General features: G+C 46.8%; 1 protein-coding gene across 1 annotated transcript in view; it reads left to right on the forward strand.

Annotated features, from left to right (window-relative positions):
- CUX1 (cut like homeobox 1) overlaps positions 1-16,310 on the forward strand; it is a 397,218-nt gene extending 380,908 nt beyond the window's left edge. Inside the window, exons 21-23 of the mRNA XM_075904409.1 lie at positions 6,720-6,800; positions 12,086-12,150; positions 13,735-16,310. Coding sequence (XP_075760524.1) covers positions 6,720-6,800; positions 12,086-12,150; positions 13,735-13,795 — 207 coding nt within the window. The 3' untranslated portion in view covers positions 13,796-16,310. The remainder of the gene's footprint in view (positions 1-6,719; positions 6,801-12,085; positions 12,151-13,734) is intronic.
- The last annotated feature ends 381 nt before the right edge of the window (positions 16,311-16,691 follow it).

Raw genomic sequence — 16,691 nt, forward strand, 5'->3', positions numbered from 1 at the left:
GAGGTTACCTGGCCCGTGGGTCCTGCGAGCTTAGAAATCAATAGCAAAACTCCTAGTGCCCTCGCTGAACAAATGTGTTGTCCAAATTCGAATTTAAATCCAGTTTTTCCCAAGATTGGACTTAAATGTGAGAGTTTTATGTTAGCAGCTCAAGGCACCGGGTTGAGGGCTCTACCGTGTTGATAGTCCCATATGAAAGGGGCTAAGCATCTGGGATAGTTGGTTGTGACAGCCAAGAAACAAAAATACACTGTATAAAAGTCAGATAGTCTTTGCGCCATTCACACCAAATCCAAGCAAAGGGCAACATGAATAGGGATAAATGCAAGCGTGCCAGTGAATTGACACAGCTCACTTACAAAAAAAAAACTGACTTGAGGGAGGTATTCCTCTGGAATATTGACAAACATCATTTTGCTTGTTACAGTGGTGATCTGCCTCGCCTTGAGTTAGCTGAAAGGACACCGGCAAAGAATCGGTTTCATTGTGGGTCTTCTTTCTTTAATTCCATCCTGAGAAATCCTGTGGTAGAATTTTGGAGGCTTAAAGGAGCATTGACTTTTGTCAGAATCTGTCTCTCTTAGAGCAGGGATAAATTCCGAGCCTCTGTTGTAAAACATCCATTCTGGATGTTCAGGGCTTTAGGGTTTTCCCTGGCATGCTGAGCGGGCTCTGGAGACTTTCCCATTCTCGTCCCCAGCTGAGATTTGACCCAGGTCAGTAGTGGCTGAAGATCATTAGCACCTGACAGCTGTTTGATGCCCTCCAAAAAGAGCAATCTGGTGGCAACACAGGAAGAACAGGTGTCCATGTCACAATTTGCACTGACATCTTTGCTGGCCAGGATTCAATGGCTATAGAGCATGGGTTCCCAAACTGGGGTGTGTGCCCCCTGGGGGGGCATGAAGAAATTCCAGGGGGGGCATGAGGCAGCCCAGCCCCTTCCCCGCCCCACTCCCCGGTCAATTTCCCCCCCTAAGTTTTGCTGCCCTAGTCAGTTCCTTTTTTTTTTTTTGCTCAAGTTTTGCTGCTATTGGGGGGCGCATGAGGGTTTCTCAAAAATCAAAAAGGGGGCCTGATGCCGAAAAGTTTGGGAACCACTGCTCTAGAGGCTGAATCCCCCTCTCATCCCCAATGATGCTCCTCCTGGGAATACACAGAGGACTCCGGGCCTGCAAGCACCATCCTCCAGCATAGATTTCCTGGAAGATGTCGAACCTGTCGCTTCCCTTGTAAAAGACGCCGGTAGGGGCTGCACAGGAGCATATTTCTCAGCCTGTGATGGGACAAGGAGAGTGTTGATAACACAGGAAAACCTGCATCCTAGCATGCCGCTTCTGCTCATCTGAAATGCTTCCCCCTCCCCAGAGAGCAGTTGAGGGACATCTCTGAGTACCCCAGAGGAGAGGCCCCTACGCACATGTCCACCGGTCAGACGCTCAAGGACTGACCACGAGCAATTTCTGTACAGAAATCAGAAAACAAGGGAAACAAACAAACTGAGGGACCCAGCCCTTTGGTAATCATAGAATACTAGGACTGGAAGGGACCTCGAGAGGTCATCGAGTCCAGCCCCCTGCCCTCATGGCAGGACCCAGTACTGTCTAGACCATCCCTGACAGACATTTATCTAACCTGCTCTTAAATATCTCCAGCGATGGAGATTCCACAACCTCCCTGGGCAATTTATTCCAGTGTTTAACCACCCTGACAGTTAGGAACTTTTTCCTAACGTCCAACCTAAACCTCCCTTGCTACAGTTTAAGCCCATTGCTTCTTGTTCTATCCTCAAGCCAAGGAGAACAAGTTTTCTCCCTCCTCCTTGTGACACCCTTTTAGATACCTGAAAACCGCTATCGTGTCCCCCCTCAATCTTCTCCTTTCCAAACTAAACAAACCCAGTTCCTTCAGCCTTCCCTCATAGGTCATGTTCTCTAGGCCTTTAATCGTTCTTGTTGCTCTTCTCTGGATCCCTTCCCTTGGATCCAAGAGGATTTTGGAGGGATTTTTTAGCTACATGTCGTTTCTCTGCCTCTGCCTCTGCTTTGAGGTCGTTTTTGAGCTGACACTGCCTGACAGCACTGCAGAACGTCCCTCTTCGTGTGCTTTAGACAGGGCCTGTGCCGTGTGTATTGTACAAAGTTCTTGCCAGCCCACTAGTTCAGTCTTTTCTTAGCATGAGGGTCACGCTGGACGAAAGGAGGGTAGGAGGAAACCTTCCCTGAGGGCACCTGACAGCCTATTGGAGAGGTTTTTGTGCCTTCCTTTGAAATACTTGGTGCTGAGCTCTGTCAGGGAGAGGACACCGCTCTGGATGGTCTGATCTAGTTTGGCACTTGATCTACAAAAGGCACATTCAAGTGCCTGCAAGTTTTTTCTCCTAATTGCTGCTGCTAATTAACAATGTCGAAAATTCACCTGCCTGAACCGAGGAAGAGCAAAGGGGCTGGAAAGTTTGTGTAAATGCAAATTCTGTGTCTAGGCTGGGCTGCTGGATCCAGCCACAAACTTCCGCAGAGGTAAAGGATCCGAGCCTCGCGCTGGCAGAAGCCAGTGTGTGAAAGCATCACCTCCATTGGAGCTGGAGCACGCGTGTGGGTCTTAAACTCCCAGGGCTCCAAGCACACGTGTCAACGCAGCAAAACTCACGCGTCACTTGCACCATCTCGGTAGCCCCATTGGGTGCGTCTACACAGCAATAAAAAACTGCAGCTGCATGTCTCTCAGCCCGATGACTCAGGCTTGCAAGGCTGAAAATAGCAGTGTGGCTGTTGGGGATTTGGGAGGAGCCCGGGCTTTCTTACAGGGTTTCAGAGCCCGCACCCAAACTTCTGCCCTGAGATCTTTAGTCCTCCAGCCTGAATCTGCACCTTAGTGTTGGGGATCTTTTATTGCTGTGCAGACTAGGGATGGACAATCTCGTTTAATTGGTTAACCAGCGCTTACTGGATAATTGGCTAACCCAGCGTTTCCCAAACTATGGGCTGCGGCCTGGTACTGGGCCGCAGGAAAAAAATACCAGGCCTCAGCGTGGTTGCCAGGGTGTTCTGGGCTCCCAGAGTGCTCTTGTGGCACCAGGTCCGCCAAGCCCTTGGCCGGCTTGAGCATAACCTGCATCCTGATGTTCTGGCTCCCGGCAGAGGCGTAGCTAGGGGAGATCGGGAATGGGGGAGTGGGGAGGAGGGGGAGAGCTGGCTACCGGAAGGGGCACTGGGCAGGGGAATTGGGGTGGGCTTTGGAGATTTGGGGCAGGGGGCAGCTGGCGGAAGCAGAGCTGGCCGGGGGCCAGGGGGCTGGCTGGGAAATCAGGAGGAGTAGGGGAGAAGCAGCTGCCGGAAGCAGGGCTTGCCTGGGTCATCGGAGCTGGCTGGGAGAGATTGGGGGGGCCGGCGAAGCAGGGCTGCCTGGGGGTGCAAGGTCGAGGGTAAGGCGCTGGCTGGGGAAGATGGGGTGGGAGAGGGGGGAGAAGCAGCCACCGGAAGCAGGGCCAGACGCGGGCAGCAGAGCTGGCCAAGGGAGATTGGGAGGAGAAGCGGGGGAGAACTGGCTGTCCGGGAGGGGGTTGGGGGAAGTGGAGCTGTCCAGAGGCGCAGCCGGGGGAGCGGGACTAACCCGGCCATATATAGATCTCAGGGCTGCCCCCCCCCCCCCCCCCCCCGCAAAGCACGAGTGAGTCCGGCCTGGGGATTCTATTGTGCCCCCCCCACCCCCTCAAGGAGTTGCGAACTGGCCGGCTGGTAGACACACTCATGCAGCCTGAGCACGTTTACCAGGCAGGCAGTTCAAAACTACAAACTGACACATCTAGTAATAATAAAACGTACCTAACGAGAAAATACCAGACATGTTCTATGTCTGGTATTTTCTCGGTTTGTTTTTTATGTGTTTATATTTTTGTGCTGCCAAAAACAGAACTGAATAAAAAGGGTTCCAGCTCAGGTAAAAAGTTTGGGAAACCCTGGTCTAACCATCAGAGGGGTAGCCGTGTTAGTCTGAATCTGCAAAAGCGACGAGGAGTCCTGTGGCACCTTATAGACTAACTGAAGTGTAGGAGCATAAGCTTTCGTGGGCAAAGACCCACTTCGTCAGATGCATGTAGTGGAAATTTCCAGAGGCAGGAATAAATATGCAGGCCAGGATCAGCCTGGAGATGATGAGGTGATCCAATCAAGAAGGATGAGGCCCACTTCTAGCAGCTGATCTGGAGGTGTGAATACCAAGAGAAGAGAAGCTGCTTTTGTAGTTAGCTAGCCATTCACAGTCTTTGTTTAATCCTGAGTTGATTGTGTCAAACTTAAAGATGAACTGTAGCTCAGCAGTTTCTCTTTGAAGTCTGGTCCTGAAGTTTTTTTGCTGCAGGATGGCTACTTTTAGATCTGCAATTGTGTGTCCAGGAAGATTGAAGTGTTCCCCTACAGGTTTTAGTATGTTGCCATTCCTAATATCAGATTTGTGTCCATTGATTCTTTTACGTAGGGACTGTCCTGTTTGGCCGATGTATATAGCAGTGGGGCATTGTTGGCACATGATGGCATATATTACGTTGGTGGATGTGCAGGAGAATGTACCAGTGACGGTATGGCTGATCTGGTTAGGTCCTGTGATGGTGTTGCTGGTGTATATATGTGGGCAGAGTTGGCACCGAGGTTTGTTGCAAGGATTGGTTCCTGAGTTCGAGTTATTATGGTGTGGTGTGTAGTTGCTGGTGAGAATATGCTTCAGGTTGGCGGGTTGTCTGTGGGCAAGGACCGGCCTACCTCCCAAGGCCTGTGAAAGCGGGGGGATCATTGTCCAGGATGGGTTGAAGATCACTAATGATGCGTTGGAGAGGTTTTATCTGGGGACTGTAGGTGATGGCCAGTGGTGTTCTGTTGGTTTCTTTCTTGGGCTTGTCCCGTAGCAGGAGGCTTCTGGGTACACGTCTGGCTCTCTCAATCTGTCTCCTCACTTCCTCGTGTGGGTATCGCAGTTTACAGAATGCTTGTTGAAGATCTTGTAGGTGTAGGTCTCTGTCTGAGGGGTTGGAGCATATGCGGTTGTACCTCAGTGCTTGGCTGTAAACAATGGATCGTGTGGTGTGTCCGGGATGGAAACTGGAGGCATGCAGGTAAGTATAGCGGTCGGTAGGTTTTCGGTATAGGGTGGTATTGATATGACCGTCACTTATTTGTATCGTGGTGTCCAGGAAATGGACCTCCCGTGTAGATTGGTCCATGCTGAGGTTGATGGTAGGGTGGAAGCTGTTGAAATCATGGTGAAATTCTTCCAGAGTCTCCTTCCCATGGGTCCAGATGATGAAGATGTCATCGATGTAGCGTAGGTAGAGAAGGGGTGTAAGTGGACGAGAGCTGAGGAAGCGTTGTTCCAGGTCAGCCATGGTCTAACCAGCTTTCTGTCTGTCTTACACTCCATTTACCCAATCCATGTTCTTTAACTTGAGGGCAAGAATATTGTGGGTGACCATATCAAAAGCTTTTCTAAAGCTGGCATTGGGGGCTTTGGGAGGACCAGAAACAACTTATTTGAATAGTCATCATTTGATTAATGAATATGCAAATATGCAAATTAATGTCACTGGTCCTCCAAAAGTTCATGAATGGATTTACTGGTCCCCGTGTCAAAAAGTTTGGGAACCCCTGGGCTAACCTGTTTACCTCCCTAGTGCAGACCTATCCGTTGCTAACAAAGCCCTGATCCGGCTTAGCACCTTGCAAGACTTACCCCTTAACCATCCTTTCAGGCCTCCATTTTGTCCGTCTGGGCAGGCGTGTGAGGTCTGCTGCATGGGCTATAAGGCCTCCAAATGAGACCTTGCTTACGGTACACAGAGCACACAGGGCTGCGTGGGGTTACAGAGAGGAAATGAAGTGGGCCAGAGTGAGTGAGAGAGATCTGGGAAAACAGAGTGAGGTGATCAGGAGAATGGTCTTCCTTGACCAGGCGCAAAGAGCTGGTGACCTCTGAAACTTGCCAGAAAGATTTTAAAAGCAAACAACTTTAAACAAATCCGTGGTGTTCTGGCCCGCCCTGGTAGTTAGGACTGGAATACAGAGCCTTCCCTCTCTAGCGCATCTGTAGGCCGCCAGACCAGGCAGGTAGCGAATGGCAATGATCAGCCGGCAGGAGGTCTGTTGGGAATGTCCAGTCCCCTGGGTAAGAACCTACACCTCCGAAACAGCCACCATGATTGGACCCGGCTGGCAGGCCCTCCAGAAGGGCCAGGAAATGACGGAGCCCTTTCCTCACCCTGTCCGTGTCTCCGGTAACGCCAGGTGCAGGCTGAGATCTGCCTGAGATTGTCCACTGAGATCTGTTTACTTGCCTGGAAGGATCAAGCCCCTTCAGGGCAGGAGCTTTAAAAGGGTCAAAAGGAGAGGAAGGTCCTATGGAGGATGGCTCAGACCGAGTTCGGGTGCCAGCTCTGCCACAGAACCTGTATGACCCTGGGCAAGGGACTTGCATACTCCTGGTGCCTCTGTTCTCCATCTGTAAAATGGAAATCGGAATCTTTCCTTTCTCCGCCCTTTTGCCTGTCTTGGCCAGTTAACCTGGAAGCTCTGTAGGGCAGGTACTGCCTCCTGCTGGGTGTGTGCGGTGCCTAGCACATTGGGTCCTGAGCTTAGCTGGAGCCCCTCTAGTGGTTAATGCAATAATAGCGCAGCCAGTGTCATTTTGCTTTAACTGGACTGACTCTGTTTCTCCCCTTGATCTTGCTGTAGGGCCGGCTGATCCTGTCCAACAAGACAGCTCGTACTATTGCATTTTTCTACACTCTGCTGTTGCATTGCCTGGTCTTCCTGGTAAGTGTTTAGGTCTGGAAGAGGAATTAATGGTTGCTTACAACAGCAGGAAAATACCCCATCAAGAACTCGGCTTTCCATTTAAAATCAGGAGACGTACTCTTGCCTCTGCCATGTAACCATCCACCAGTGCGGTGAAAGGCATGTGCGAGCCAGGGGACACGTAGCACAAGGTGATGGGGAGATGGAGGCACTGAGGTGGAAAGTGTTCACCCGGCATCACAGTGTTGACGTGGCAGACCTGGGACTAAAACCCAGGTGTCGCTTGACGCTTTTCCCTGATCTAGATGCTAGGCCACATTGTGTTGGGGGTGCTGCTAAAAACACATGGCTGGCCTGGGTCTGCAGCTCAGGCTAAAAATTGCACTGTACATGTTCAGGCTCGGACAGGAGCATCTAGTCATTCAACAGGAAGTGCAGAGTATAAGGCCTTGTCTCCACTTGTAGAGCTGGAGATCAATCTTCTGGCGTTCAATTTAGCAAATCTAGTTGAGACCCACTAAATCGAACTCTGGAGGTGCTCTGGTTGGCGCCAGTATTCCTTGCAGTTGCAAAAAGTAAGAGAAGCCGATGGAAGCATTTGCTCCCTTTGGCCTCCCTCTGTGAAGACGTCTTGGCTTAAGGTAAGTTGATTCCAGCTCGGTATTTTACATAGCTAGAGTTGCGTACCTTAAACCGACCCTCCTGGCCTTTGAAAATTCTAATGTGGACCTGGCCTAAGAAATTTAAAAAATAAGAAATGTCCTTGCGACCCAACGTGCCAGTCTACCTTTAGCTCACTGTGATCCCATCTTCCCGCTTTCTCACTATGCCCCTTAATCTCATCACTCTTCAGAAACCAACGGAGAGAGTTCTGCCTGTCCAGGCCTAGCAATTTAGACCATCTTTGCCTTGCATTCTGCAGGATACGGTTCTGCTAGTGATTCCTAAATTCCCCTAGCATCTATACTTTTAGATTTGTCTTTTAGTTTCTAACATTTACCAGTGTAAACACACCCATGACCCACCCTCTGTCTCTCTCTCTCTCTCTCTCTCATAGAATGCTAACAGTTTCATTAGGTCACCTTTTCCAAAGGGAATAATCTTCAACTCCATTGTGGGAAAAGTCCTATGGAACTTGGCAGTGATAAAACACATCTAGGTTTAAAATCCCACAGAATTGTGAAAGTACTATACAGATGAATAGACAATGATCTCTTTTCTGTAGACCTTTTTAGATCAGGGGGGCAATAATTTTTTGCCGGGGGACACTTCAAACATTTTGGATGTGTTCCCAGGCCGCACCGGAAGGGGTGGGGCCTCAGACGGAAGGGACAGGGACAGGATGCTTCTGGGCCTTCCCACACACAGACCATGATTAGTCTGGGGACTGGGGAGCTTCTTTGCCCTCCTTCCCCCGCAATACCCCTAGGCACCCATTCCCCTGGCAGTGAGAGGAGACTTCCCATGCTCCCCCACCCCCAGGCTAATCAGGGCTTGGAGGGGGGGGAGCACTCGAAGTCTCCGCCCACCCTACCAGGAACGTGCGGCACTTCAAAGCACTGCACGCTCCAGGCAGGGCAGAGGAAACTTTGTGCTCCCCCCCGCCCCCAGGCACTGATTGGCATGGCAGGCCAGTTCTGGTCCGTGGAGGCCCTTTTGCCCACCCCTGTTTTAGAACATGCTATAGGGTTGGATAAAGAATTATAGCCTGGCGAGGGAATTCCGTGTGTTGCTTTGAAAATTCTGTCGAAAAGTTACCTGTCTCTAGAAATACCCCATAAAGGTGACCCTGTCTAGTAGCTGAGTTGGTCTTAGCCCTTATGAAAGCCACCCACGCTGTATTCCCCAGTACTAAGACACACTACTGCAGCATCGTTGTATGCTGTGGCATTTTGGACCAAGACAGTGATCAGCTGCTTCATGCACAGGGATCAGCCAACATATGGTATCTTAGAGGTAGCAGTTTAGAATTCTAGTCCTCACTGCATAGCTGGAAAGAAGCGCTAATGACGTGCTTGCTACGGTCTTTTGGATCTTGGATTTTATTTGCCTTTTTTTGTTGCAGCTATGCCCTGATCCAGTGTGTTTTTTTTTCCTCCCCTTCCCCCCATCCCCCAGTATCTTCTGGCTGATCTGTATTTCCAATGGTGGAAGCTGCTAATTGTAGATTTTCCTTTCCCAGTCAATAAGGCCCTAATGGTGTGGTCAGATTCAAACAGGAATCTCTGTTGACTTTAATGGGGCTCTGCATAGGCGTAGACAGCCTCCTGTGTGGCTGGATGAGGATGTATTTTCCAGTATGATCCAGTGGAGTTGGATGGCTACCTATTCAAGCCAGAAAGATAAAGAAAGGCTCAACTGGGAAGTTTCCTTGTGCTCAGGGCTGTGTTCGCAGCTGGGTTCCCCTCCACCCCACCCTTTGTGAATTTCAATTACCCCTAATTTGGAAGCCTGCTGAATCGTATTTCTGGAATTACAGTATTTCCTCAGTGGCCGGATAATGCTGCTAAAAGTTGCATGGGAGTTATTAACAACAGATGCCCAGGTCTCCAGCTTGTATTTGCAGTGGGCATTGTGCTTTTCAATCTATCCTGTTCTAAAGGCTTATTTACAGAATTTTCCTCCCCTGCTATTGTGCAGCATTTCTGGGGGGGGGGGGGGTGTTATCTGTCACGGCAGGGAAAAACTCATCAATAATTAAATGAGACAAGATGAAAGACAAACAAATAGCACAAATATTTCTATCCAGATCTTGTTGGAATAAAATTGGCCTGCAGGCATCTTGTGAGGAAGAGAGCACAGAAAATAAAAAGTTATGCATCAAGTTTAAAATGTAATCTAAAAATATTAGGCATAAGAATGGCTTGGATGGGGTAATCTCAACATGTCTCATCAGTACAAAACCAGAGCTTCAAAGCCCAAACACCCATAGCCTTTGAATCAGGCACCAACTGCGTTTACTTGCCAATGGACTGGTCAATTCTGTCTTACCCACTTCTACCATTTGAGAACGGTCTTTCCCCTTCATCTAGAAACAGAATCCTTCATCTCCCTCCATCTGGCTTCCTTTCCACCAGTCTTTTCTTCCTTCTCCCTTTTATGAATTTCAATTATCTCTATTGCGGGGGCCTGCTGAATGGGATATGCAGAATTAGGGTATTTGCCCGGTGACAGGATAATACCTTCTTACAAGTCACAAAGGCATTTGCGCATCAGCTTTGGCAGCAGATGTGAGGTGCATTTGTAGCCCCATTGTGCTTGTCGGCAAAGTCAGTTGTAAAGTTTTATTCAGATCATTTCTCTGTCCCAATCTGCAGAATCTTAATATTTAAATACATTCTGTGTGTCCCATCGGAGATGGTCAGCAGACCAGAGGGTAGCATGCTATAGCTCTGCTCTTCATTAATGGAAGCAAAAGGCGTGAAGGTCTTGATTCAGCCTCTTTGCCACCAGGCGACACATGTCAGGAGATAGCATTTAGACCAGTGTTTCTTAAACTTTTTAAGACCGAGGAACACGAAGCAATAATTTTTTTTTATGCAGAACACCAAGGATTTTTTTGTTGAGCCAAAAAAAAAAAAAAAAAAGGTTGGGGGGGAGTTGTTGAACAGAACAAAAAAAAAGGTCACCTGCTCCTTTAAGGACGGGCATTTTGAACTCTGTTCTCCACAGCACACCTCCAACTACAGTTTTAGAAACACTGTTGACACTGTTTAAGAAACACTGATTTAGACTGATAGCTGATTTTCAGAGGTACTGAGCAATGTTCCCTCTAATATTTTCCACCCGTGTGCAAAATAAATTTTTTTACGTGCACCTAGGCATGTGCAAATGTGCATCCCGAGTAGAAACAAAACCTAGCTGTAGGCACTCCGTTAATCAGCTGGGCAGCACTGGAATCTCTCCTGAGTGTCTGTATGAACACCCAGCTTCCAGGGAACACTGGTACTGAGAAAACTAAGCTCCTGTTGGCTTCAGTTAGATTTGTGCATCTGAAAATCAGGTCTCTGGAGAGGGCTGCCATTTGTACGTTAGGGTATGTCTACACTTGCACCCTCTTTCGAGAGAGGGATGCAAATGAAGACATTCAAAATTGCAAATGAAGCCGGTATTTAAATACCCTGTGCTTCATTTGCATATTTGCGTTATGGCACTATTTCGAAATACCCTTACTTCTGCTGAAGCATTTAAAGGAGGGCAGCAGTATCAGCAAGGAATCAAACCCTTCCTATTGGCCCAAGAAGGCATTGTTCTGGCTTGAGCACTGCTCTTTCACAGCTTACTGGCTGGTTCAGTGAAAAGCACTGCACATGCTTCTGTGACTACTTTTCATTCGTGGGCTTCAGAACGCTTTACAAGGCCAGGCAAGGTACAGCATTCCAGTTCTACAGGTTAGGGACAATGAGGCGCAGTGAGGAACAATTACTACCCCTGGTCTCAAAGCACGTTTGTGGCAGAGCCAGAATTAGAGTCTGGGACCCCTGACTCCCAACTAGTTTCTGACTTACTGGACCATGCTGTGTCTGTGTTGTTAATTAATTTCACATGGTATTAATAGTCCTGGACACCCCTGTTACCTCTTCTCCTAACTCCCCAGCTAGTCTCCATTCGTGGATTGCAGCCCTTCCCGTTCCTGTAGCCCTATTTCCTCCCCTTTGAAGTTGCTCTGTTTGCAGAGGCCTGGTGTACATTGCAGATTGAAAATTACAGAATGCAAAACTAATCCCGGTTTGGTGGACAAATGTCCTAAAATTCAAGGGAGGGGAAATTGAATCTTCTGGTTCCATTTTATTTTCCAAAAATTAACACAACTAATATGTAATAATGTGATATATTTAAAGTTCTTAGTAGTGGTAATTAACAGCTGTGTTCCTACCACCCACCTCTTCCTTAATGTGCTTTTTAATCACGTATTTTAAAAGTTCATATTCTGGACTATGTGGAAATCAACCCATTTGAAGATACATGGCTTACGGCTACGAACAACTAAGATACACATGTGCATTCCAAAGCATGCACTTGCTATTCTACCCAGTCCGCTACTGAGTGTGTTTGTTTGACTGGGGGAGACAGTTAATTCTTTAAGGCTGTACGAACATTTCTCTAGCAGAAGTGGAAGAATGAGGCCCTGTGGTTATGGAAAGCAATATAGCATCCCAGAGAGGCTTGAAAGTCAGCTTGGTGGCTTATGCTCTGAGGAGTGGGAAGCTGCACGAATGTACTAAGCAGAAAGTAAATAAAAGGGTGGGGGGGGGGGCTCCCATTGCAATGGGAAAGAGTTAACAGTGTTTCTTATTTCCCAGGTACTCTACAAAACTGCTTGGAGTGAGAGTATGGGAAGGGACTGCGCTGCTTACTGTGCTAAGAAGTACGTATGAAAAGAGGAGGATTTGGTGCAACCCAGATTTCCAGTTACTGTCTTGAGAAAAGAAACAACTTTGATTTAACCAGAGGAACATTTGGGCTTGCAGTCACTTTTGAAACACATGGTTGTATTACAGTGCAGTTGTGTTCTGAACAGCACCTTATTTCAGCAGCCTTAGCTACTGTCTTTAGTACCGGAAGGAAAGGTTGACTGCGTTGGGCCCAATAGCCCTGCGAAGGCAAAAACTGGTCAGACAGAGTGAGCTGAATTTTGTTTCTTCTTGGGCATCAGCAATTTGTTTATTAGGTTCTAATCATGACACCTTTGTCAGCAATAGCTAATGGGATTTTAGAAATGGTTTAATTTGGCGAGGAGGATGTTTTGCTGGTGAAGATGCACAGGAATAAAATGACCCTGGTTCAGCTTTCTGGAAGAACTGTTTTACTCCTTAGAATTTCATACCTTTAAAACAACAAACATAGAAGCCCACAGAGCCATTTTCACACAGAGCAGAATAATGTGTTGAGTCTGCTTTGAAATTAGCTGCCCAATGACAAATATACAAGAAAGTGATAAATTTGGAGAGGAGTGTTTTCAGTAGCTGAGGGCCTGTTCCTATAACATGCGTGTGCCCAGGTAATTAATTCTCTCATGTAAGTAAGGATGCAATAAAGCTGGATGAAGATTTTTAGCTAAAACTTTTCACTGAGGCTGTTCTGCAAAAACTTCTTGTGCAATAGAGCATCCACACTGCAAAAGCACATCTGAAAAGCGATGCAATTTTGTCCAAGAGAGCATCCAGACTGCATGGGCGCTCTCTCAAAAGAAAGCGCCGATTGCTATTCATAGAATGGCCACCAGGGCACCTGTGCTTTTTCCTCTTTCTGTTTTTGTGCAAAAAAACCTATTGCCTGTCCACACACACCTTTTTGCGCAAGAGCTCTTGTGCAAAAAGGAGTTATTCCTCACAGAAAGAGGTATACCCATACTGCAAAAAGCCCTCTGTTCTGTCAATTCACTGTAAATTTTCTTGTGCAAAAATGCGCTTAAGGTGTGGATGCTCCACGGGTTTTTGCGCAAAAACCCTGTAGTGTAGACATAGCCAGAGAAATGTAGATTCAGATTAATTACAAGGTTGAGAAATTGTGTCTGATGCACCAAATGATTCTGGTTAAAAATCCCCCCAAAATACAAATATGCCATTTTGAAACGACTTTTTCAAGTCATTTTTAAAGTATTCTTTTAAAACTAACCAAAATTGTTTGGAATTGAAATTTATATTTTAACCTGAAGTAAGTTTTTTTCCACTATTCAGTTTGCCAAAAATGTTTGTTCTGCCCAGAATGGGTGTTCCCTCCCCTTCTCCCCCCGAATGGCTAGGGCTTTGGCACAGCTCCAGTGTGAGTTAAGACTTCGGGATCAGGTCCCATGATTTGTTTTCAGCTGCTCTAACTCACAGGATGTTCCTGGGCATGTAAAAGAGGCTGTAGTCCTCTCTTGAGTATGACAGCTGGTGTCTGATTTCAGTGTGTCTTGCAACTTGCTACGGACTTTGTGCTGATTCATTATTTAACTTGTTTGTTTCAGGTATGCTGATCATTTGCACAAGTTCCATGAGAATGGAGACAATGGTGACATGTGGCAGTGAAGGCTGAATTTGAGGCTTTTCACCACCCCAAGGGGAATGTTAATTGGTCACACGTGTTCCACTTTCCTTGTCCCTGCCGTGACCATTGTGCACAGGGCTGTGCCCAGCAGCTTGACTTGAACCTTTTAAAAATTACCTTTGTGCTTTGTAAGGTTGAGAAGCGGTGTTCCCTTCCCCCCATTCCGACACTTGTAGGTTAGAAGCTTCAATAATGAATCGTAATTTTGCAAAATGTAAGTACAAGGAAGCAGGTTCCAGCTGGACTCTAGGACTTCCGTGTGTTCCCTTGGGTGATGGTGTCTGAAGCTTTAAGAATCATTAGAGTAAATACTGTAGTTGGGAAGAATCCACCCTCCTTTCATTTAGATTTGCTTTATAAAACTGTAGGAGGAAGAGATCTGTTCCATTGAAAGCCAACATCTTCATATAGGTTTCGAGGGCTGGGGAAGAGATTGGAATCCTGACCATCACCTCATAACGTCTGTGAAGTCCAACCCATGAGCCTGGCTACCCATGAAATGGGGAAAACTGACCACTTGTAGTGGACTTTACAGTAATTTAAACAGCCTCATATTAAAGAAATGCGTTCATTCTCCAGCAAATTCTTAAGTGATCAAAGACTCCAAATTTTACTAGACGTGGAAATGGCTGGATGTAAGACCCTGCAATAAATTGGCTTTCCTTTGGTGAGGTCAGTCATCCAGAGACAGGAAGTTACTGTTGCGGTTGCTGTCCTGCTGTATTTCTTATTGAATTAAGATCTCGTTCAGCTCTGTATTTAATCTCATGCGCATTTCTTGTGGCCTTTGAGCTCGCTGTCAAGTAAAAGCAGACAGGTTTTTTGTAGGCATTGTTGAACTGGAGACTGACTTACCCGTGAAATGGGACTTGATAGTTGGGATTGGAATTGGCTGAGGGAAGTGGTGCTAATGAGCCAGGAGCTCATTGGAAAGGTAGTGGGCACTCCTCGGAAAATCAAAATGCTTCTGCTGCACATTAGTTGCTTTGCTGCAAAGGATGTATTAGCACAATACAAGATGTCTGATGGACAAAGCTGCTTGCATTGCAGCCTAGCTGGTTACTGTCTGACCCTTCTTGGCTGCTCTTCTGCTTGAATAAGTTAATTGTTGACAGTGGGTTATTTTAGAGATATAAAATATATGAAAAGCTGATTTATATAGAGCTTGTAAGTTTCCTGCAAGGTTCTGCACACCTTCTGCTTCCATTGACCACAATTATCATTGAAAGTGCTCGGTACCATGCCAAATCAGGCCTTTACTCTATACATAATAGCATGGTCCATTCATGCTCAGTTAAAATCCCCATTCTAGGCCAGAAGAATGTTGCCTCGTGGTTAATGCTGCCTAGCAGATATCCACATGCATGTGTTAGTAAGTGTGGGTCTATAAATAGAATATGTAGTCAATGATAAAACTTCCCATATGCCATGAGCACTGAAGATCTATTTATAGTTGCTCAGCCTGTAGAAAAGAGTAAAATATTAATTGCAAGGAAGATAATAGGCCGGGGCCAATCAGCACCTGTCTACACAGAGAGCTTCAAGAAGAGTGGGGGCTTGTTTAGAAAAGAGAGATGTCTGTAGTGGATGTGATTGCATTGTTACAAATCTCTCATTGAGGGAGAAGTGGGATGCGCACCAGTAAGTTACCAGTGTTAATCCTGTTTTTACGTTGCAGCGAATATACTGGGGATTCATGCTCATGCAACTATATTGAGAGGGCTACAGCATCATAAAAAGAGACAGGGCCTAAAGTACTGGTGTGCTTGTTAAAATGAACGGGACTCTCGCAACTCCACATGCTGGTTTTTTTCCTTGTGAAGCAGCAGGGCTGTCTGAACTGCAGCATTTTGTTTGCTGTCTCCCAGTTTCCTCTCTTCGAATAACTCAGTGAAAAGTGTTTCTTCTCAGAGATCGGGATCAAAACACAGCCCATTTTCCATAGATTTGTATCCAGCTTAGTCCTGTGCTGCTGCTTCAAAGCAATGTTTAGCCACATTTTTAAGAGGAAGGCAACCTTATCTGGAAGGACTTCGGATTTCTAGAGATGATGCACGCTCTCTCTCAGGGCCTGAGTAGGTGTGGTGCGGAGCCCCTTCCAGATCTCATTGATTTCCGAGGCAGCGTACGGGGCCCAGCACTTATCCAAGTGGACCTGTAAAGCAGACAAGGGTTTTCTAGGGCCAGAGAAAGTTCGGGGTGCTTTTCATATCCAAAAAAGGTAATGATCTTTATTTACAGAATGAATAGGTGTTTTGCTGTACTTGCTAAAAAGAGCAATCTTTGTAGGACTAGGATATTTGCTATGTTAGGCTAGTTTCTTTTAGGTTTCATGGGGAAAGTCAAACTTACTTTATTCAGAAGCTATACTGAGTGGATTAGAATTGCAAAACATGCTTAAAATTTGGCACATTTAATTTTCCGTAAATGGTTGAAAATAGATATTGTTGAGCTATGCAAGTCATGATCAAATAAACGTAGATATGCATCAAGACCAATTTATCTTTGTGGTTCTGTTTTTGTAAAACCCAAGACGCATCCCCTGTTCAGTTTCCAGCTCTAGGAGACCAGCCTTTGCAGCTAGTTTTAGAAATCCATCTGACACCTAAAGAAACCATTTGAGGTCTTACACAGTCAGAAGGAGCAGCACCACCGGCCTTGATCCCTGCTGTGTGAAGACCAGGGCCAGCTGCAGTTGAGATGAAACATTCTTGTCTGGATATAGACAGGAGGGAGAAAATACACTATGATGGACAGGAGGTAGGGTCATTGCTGAATATCCTCACATGAATAGGCTCTGCCTCTCACAAGATTAGAGCCTAATAATAGAGATGTAGCCGTGTTAGTCTGGTCGGGCTGCCCTCAAACCAGCTAGGC

Source organism: Pelodiscus sinensis, chromosome 21, assembly GCF_049634645.1.
Source record: "Pelodiscus sinensis isolate JC-2024 chromosome 21, ASM4963464v1, whole genome shotgun sequence".
Classification (NCBI taxonomy): Eukaryota; Metazoa; Chordata; order Testudines; family Trionychidae; genus Pelodiscus; species Pelodiscus sinensis.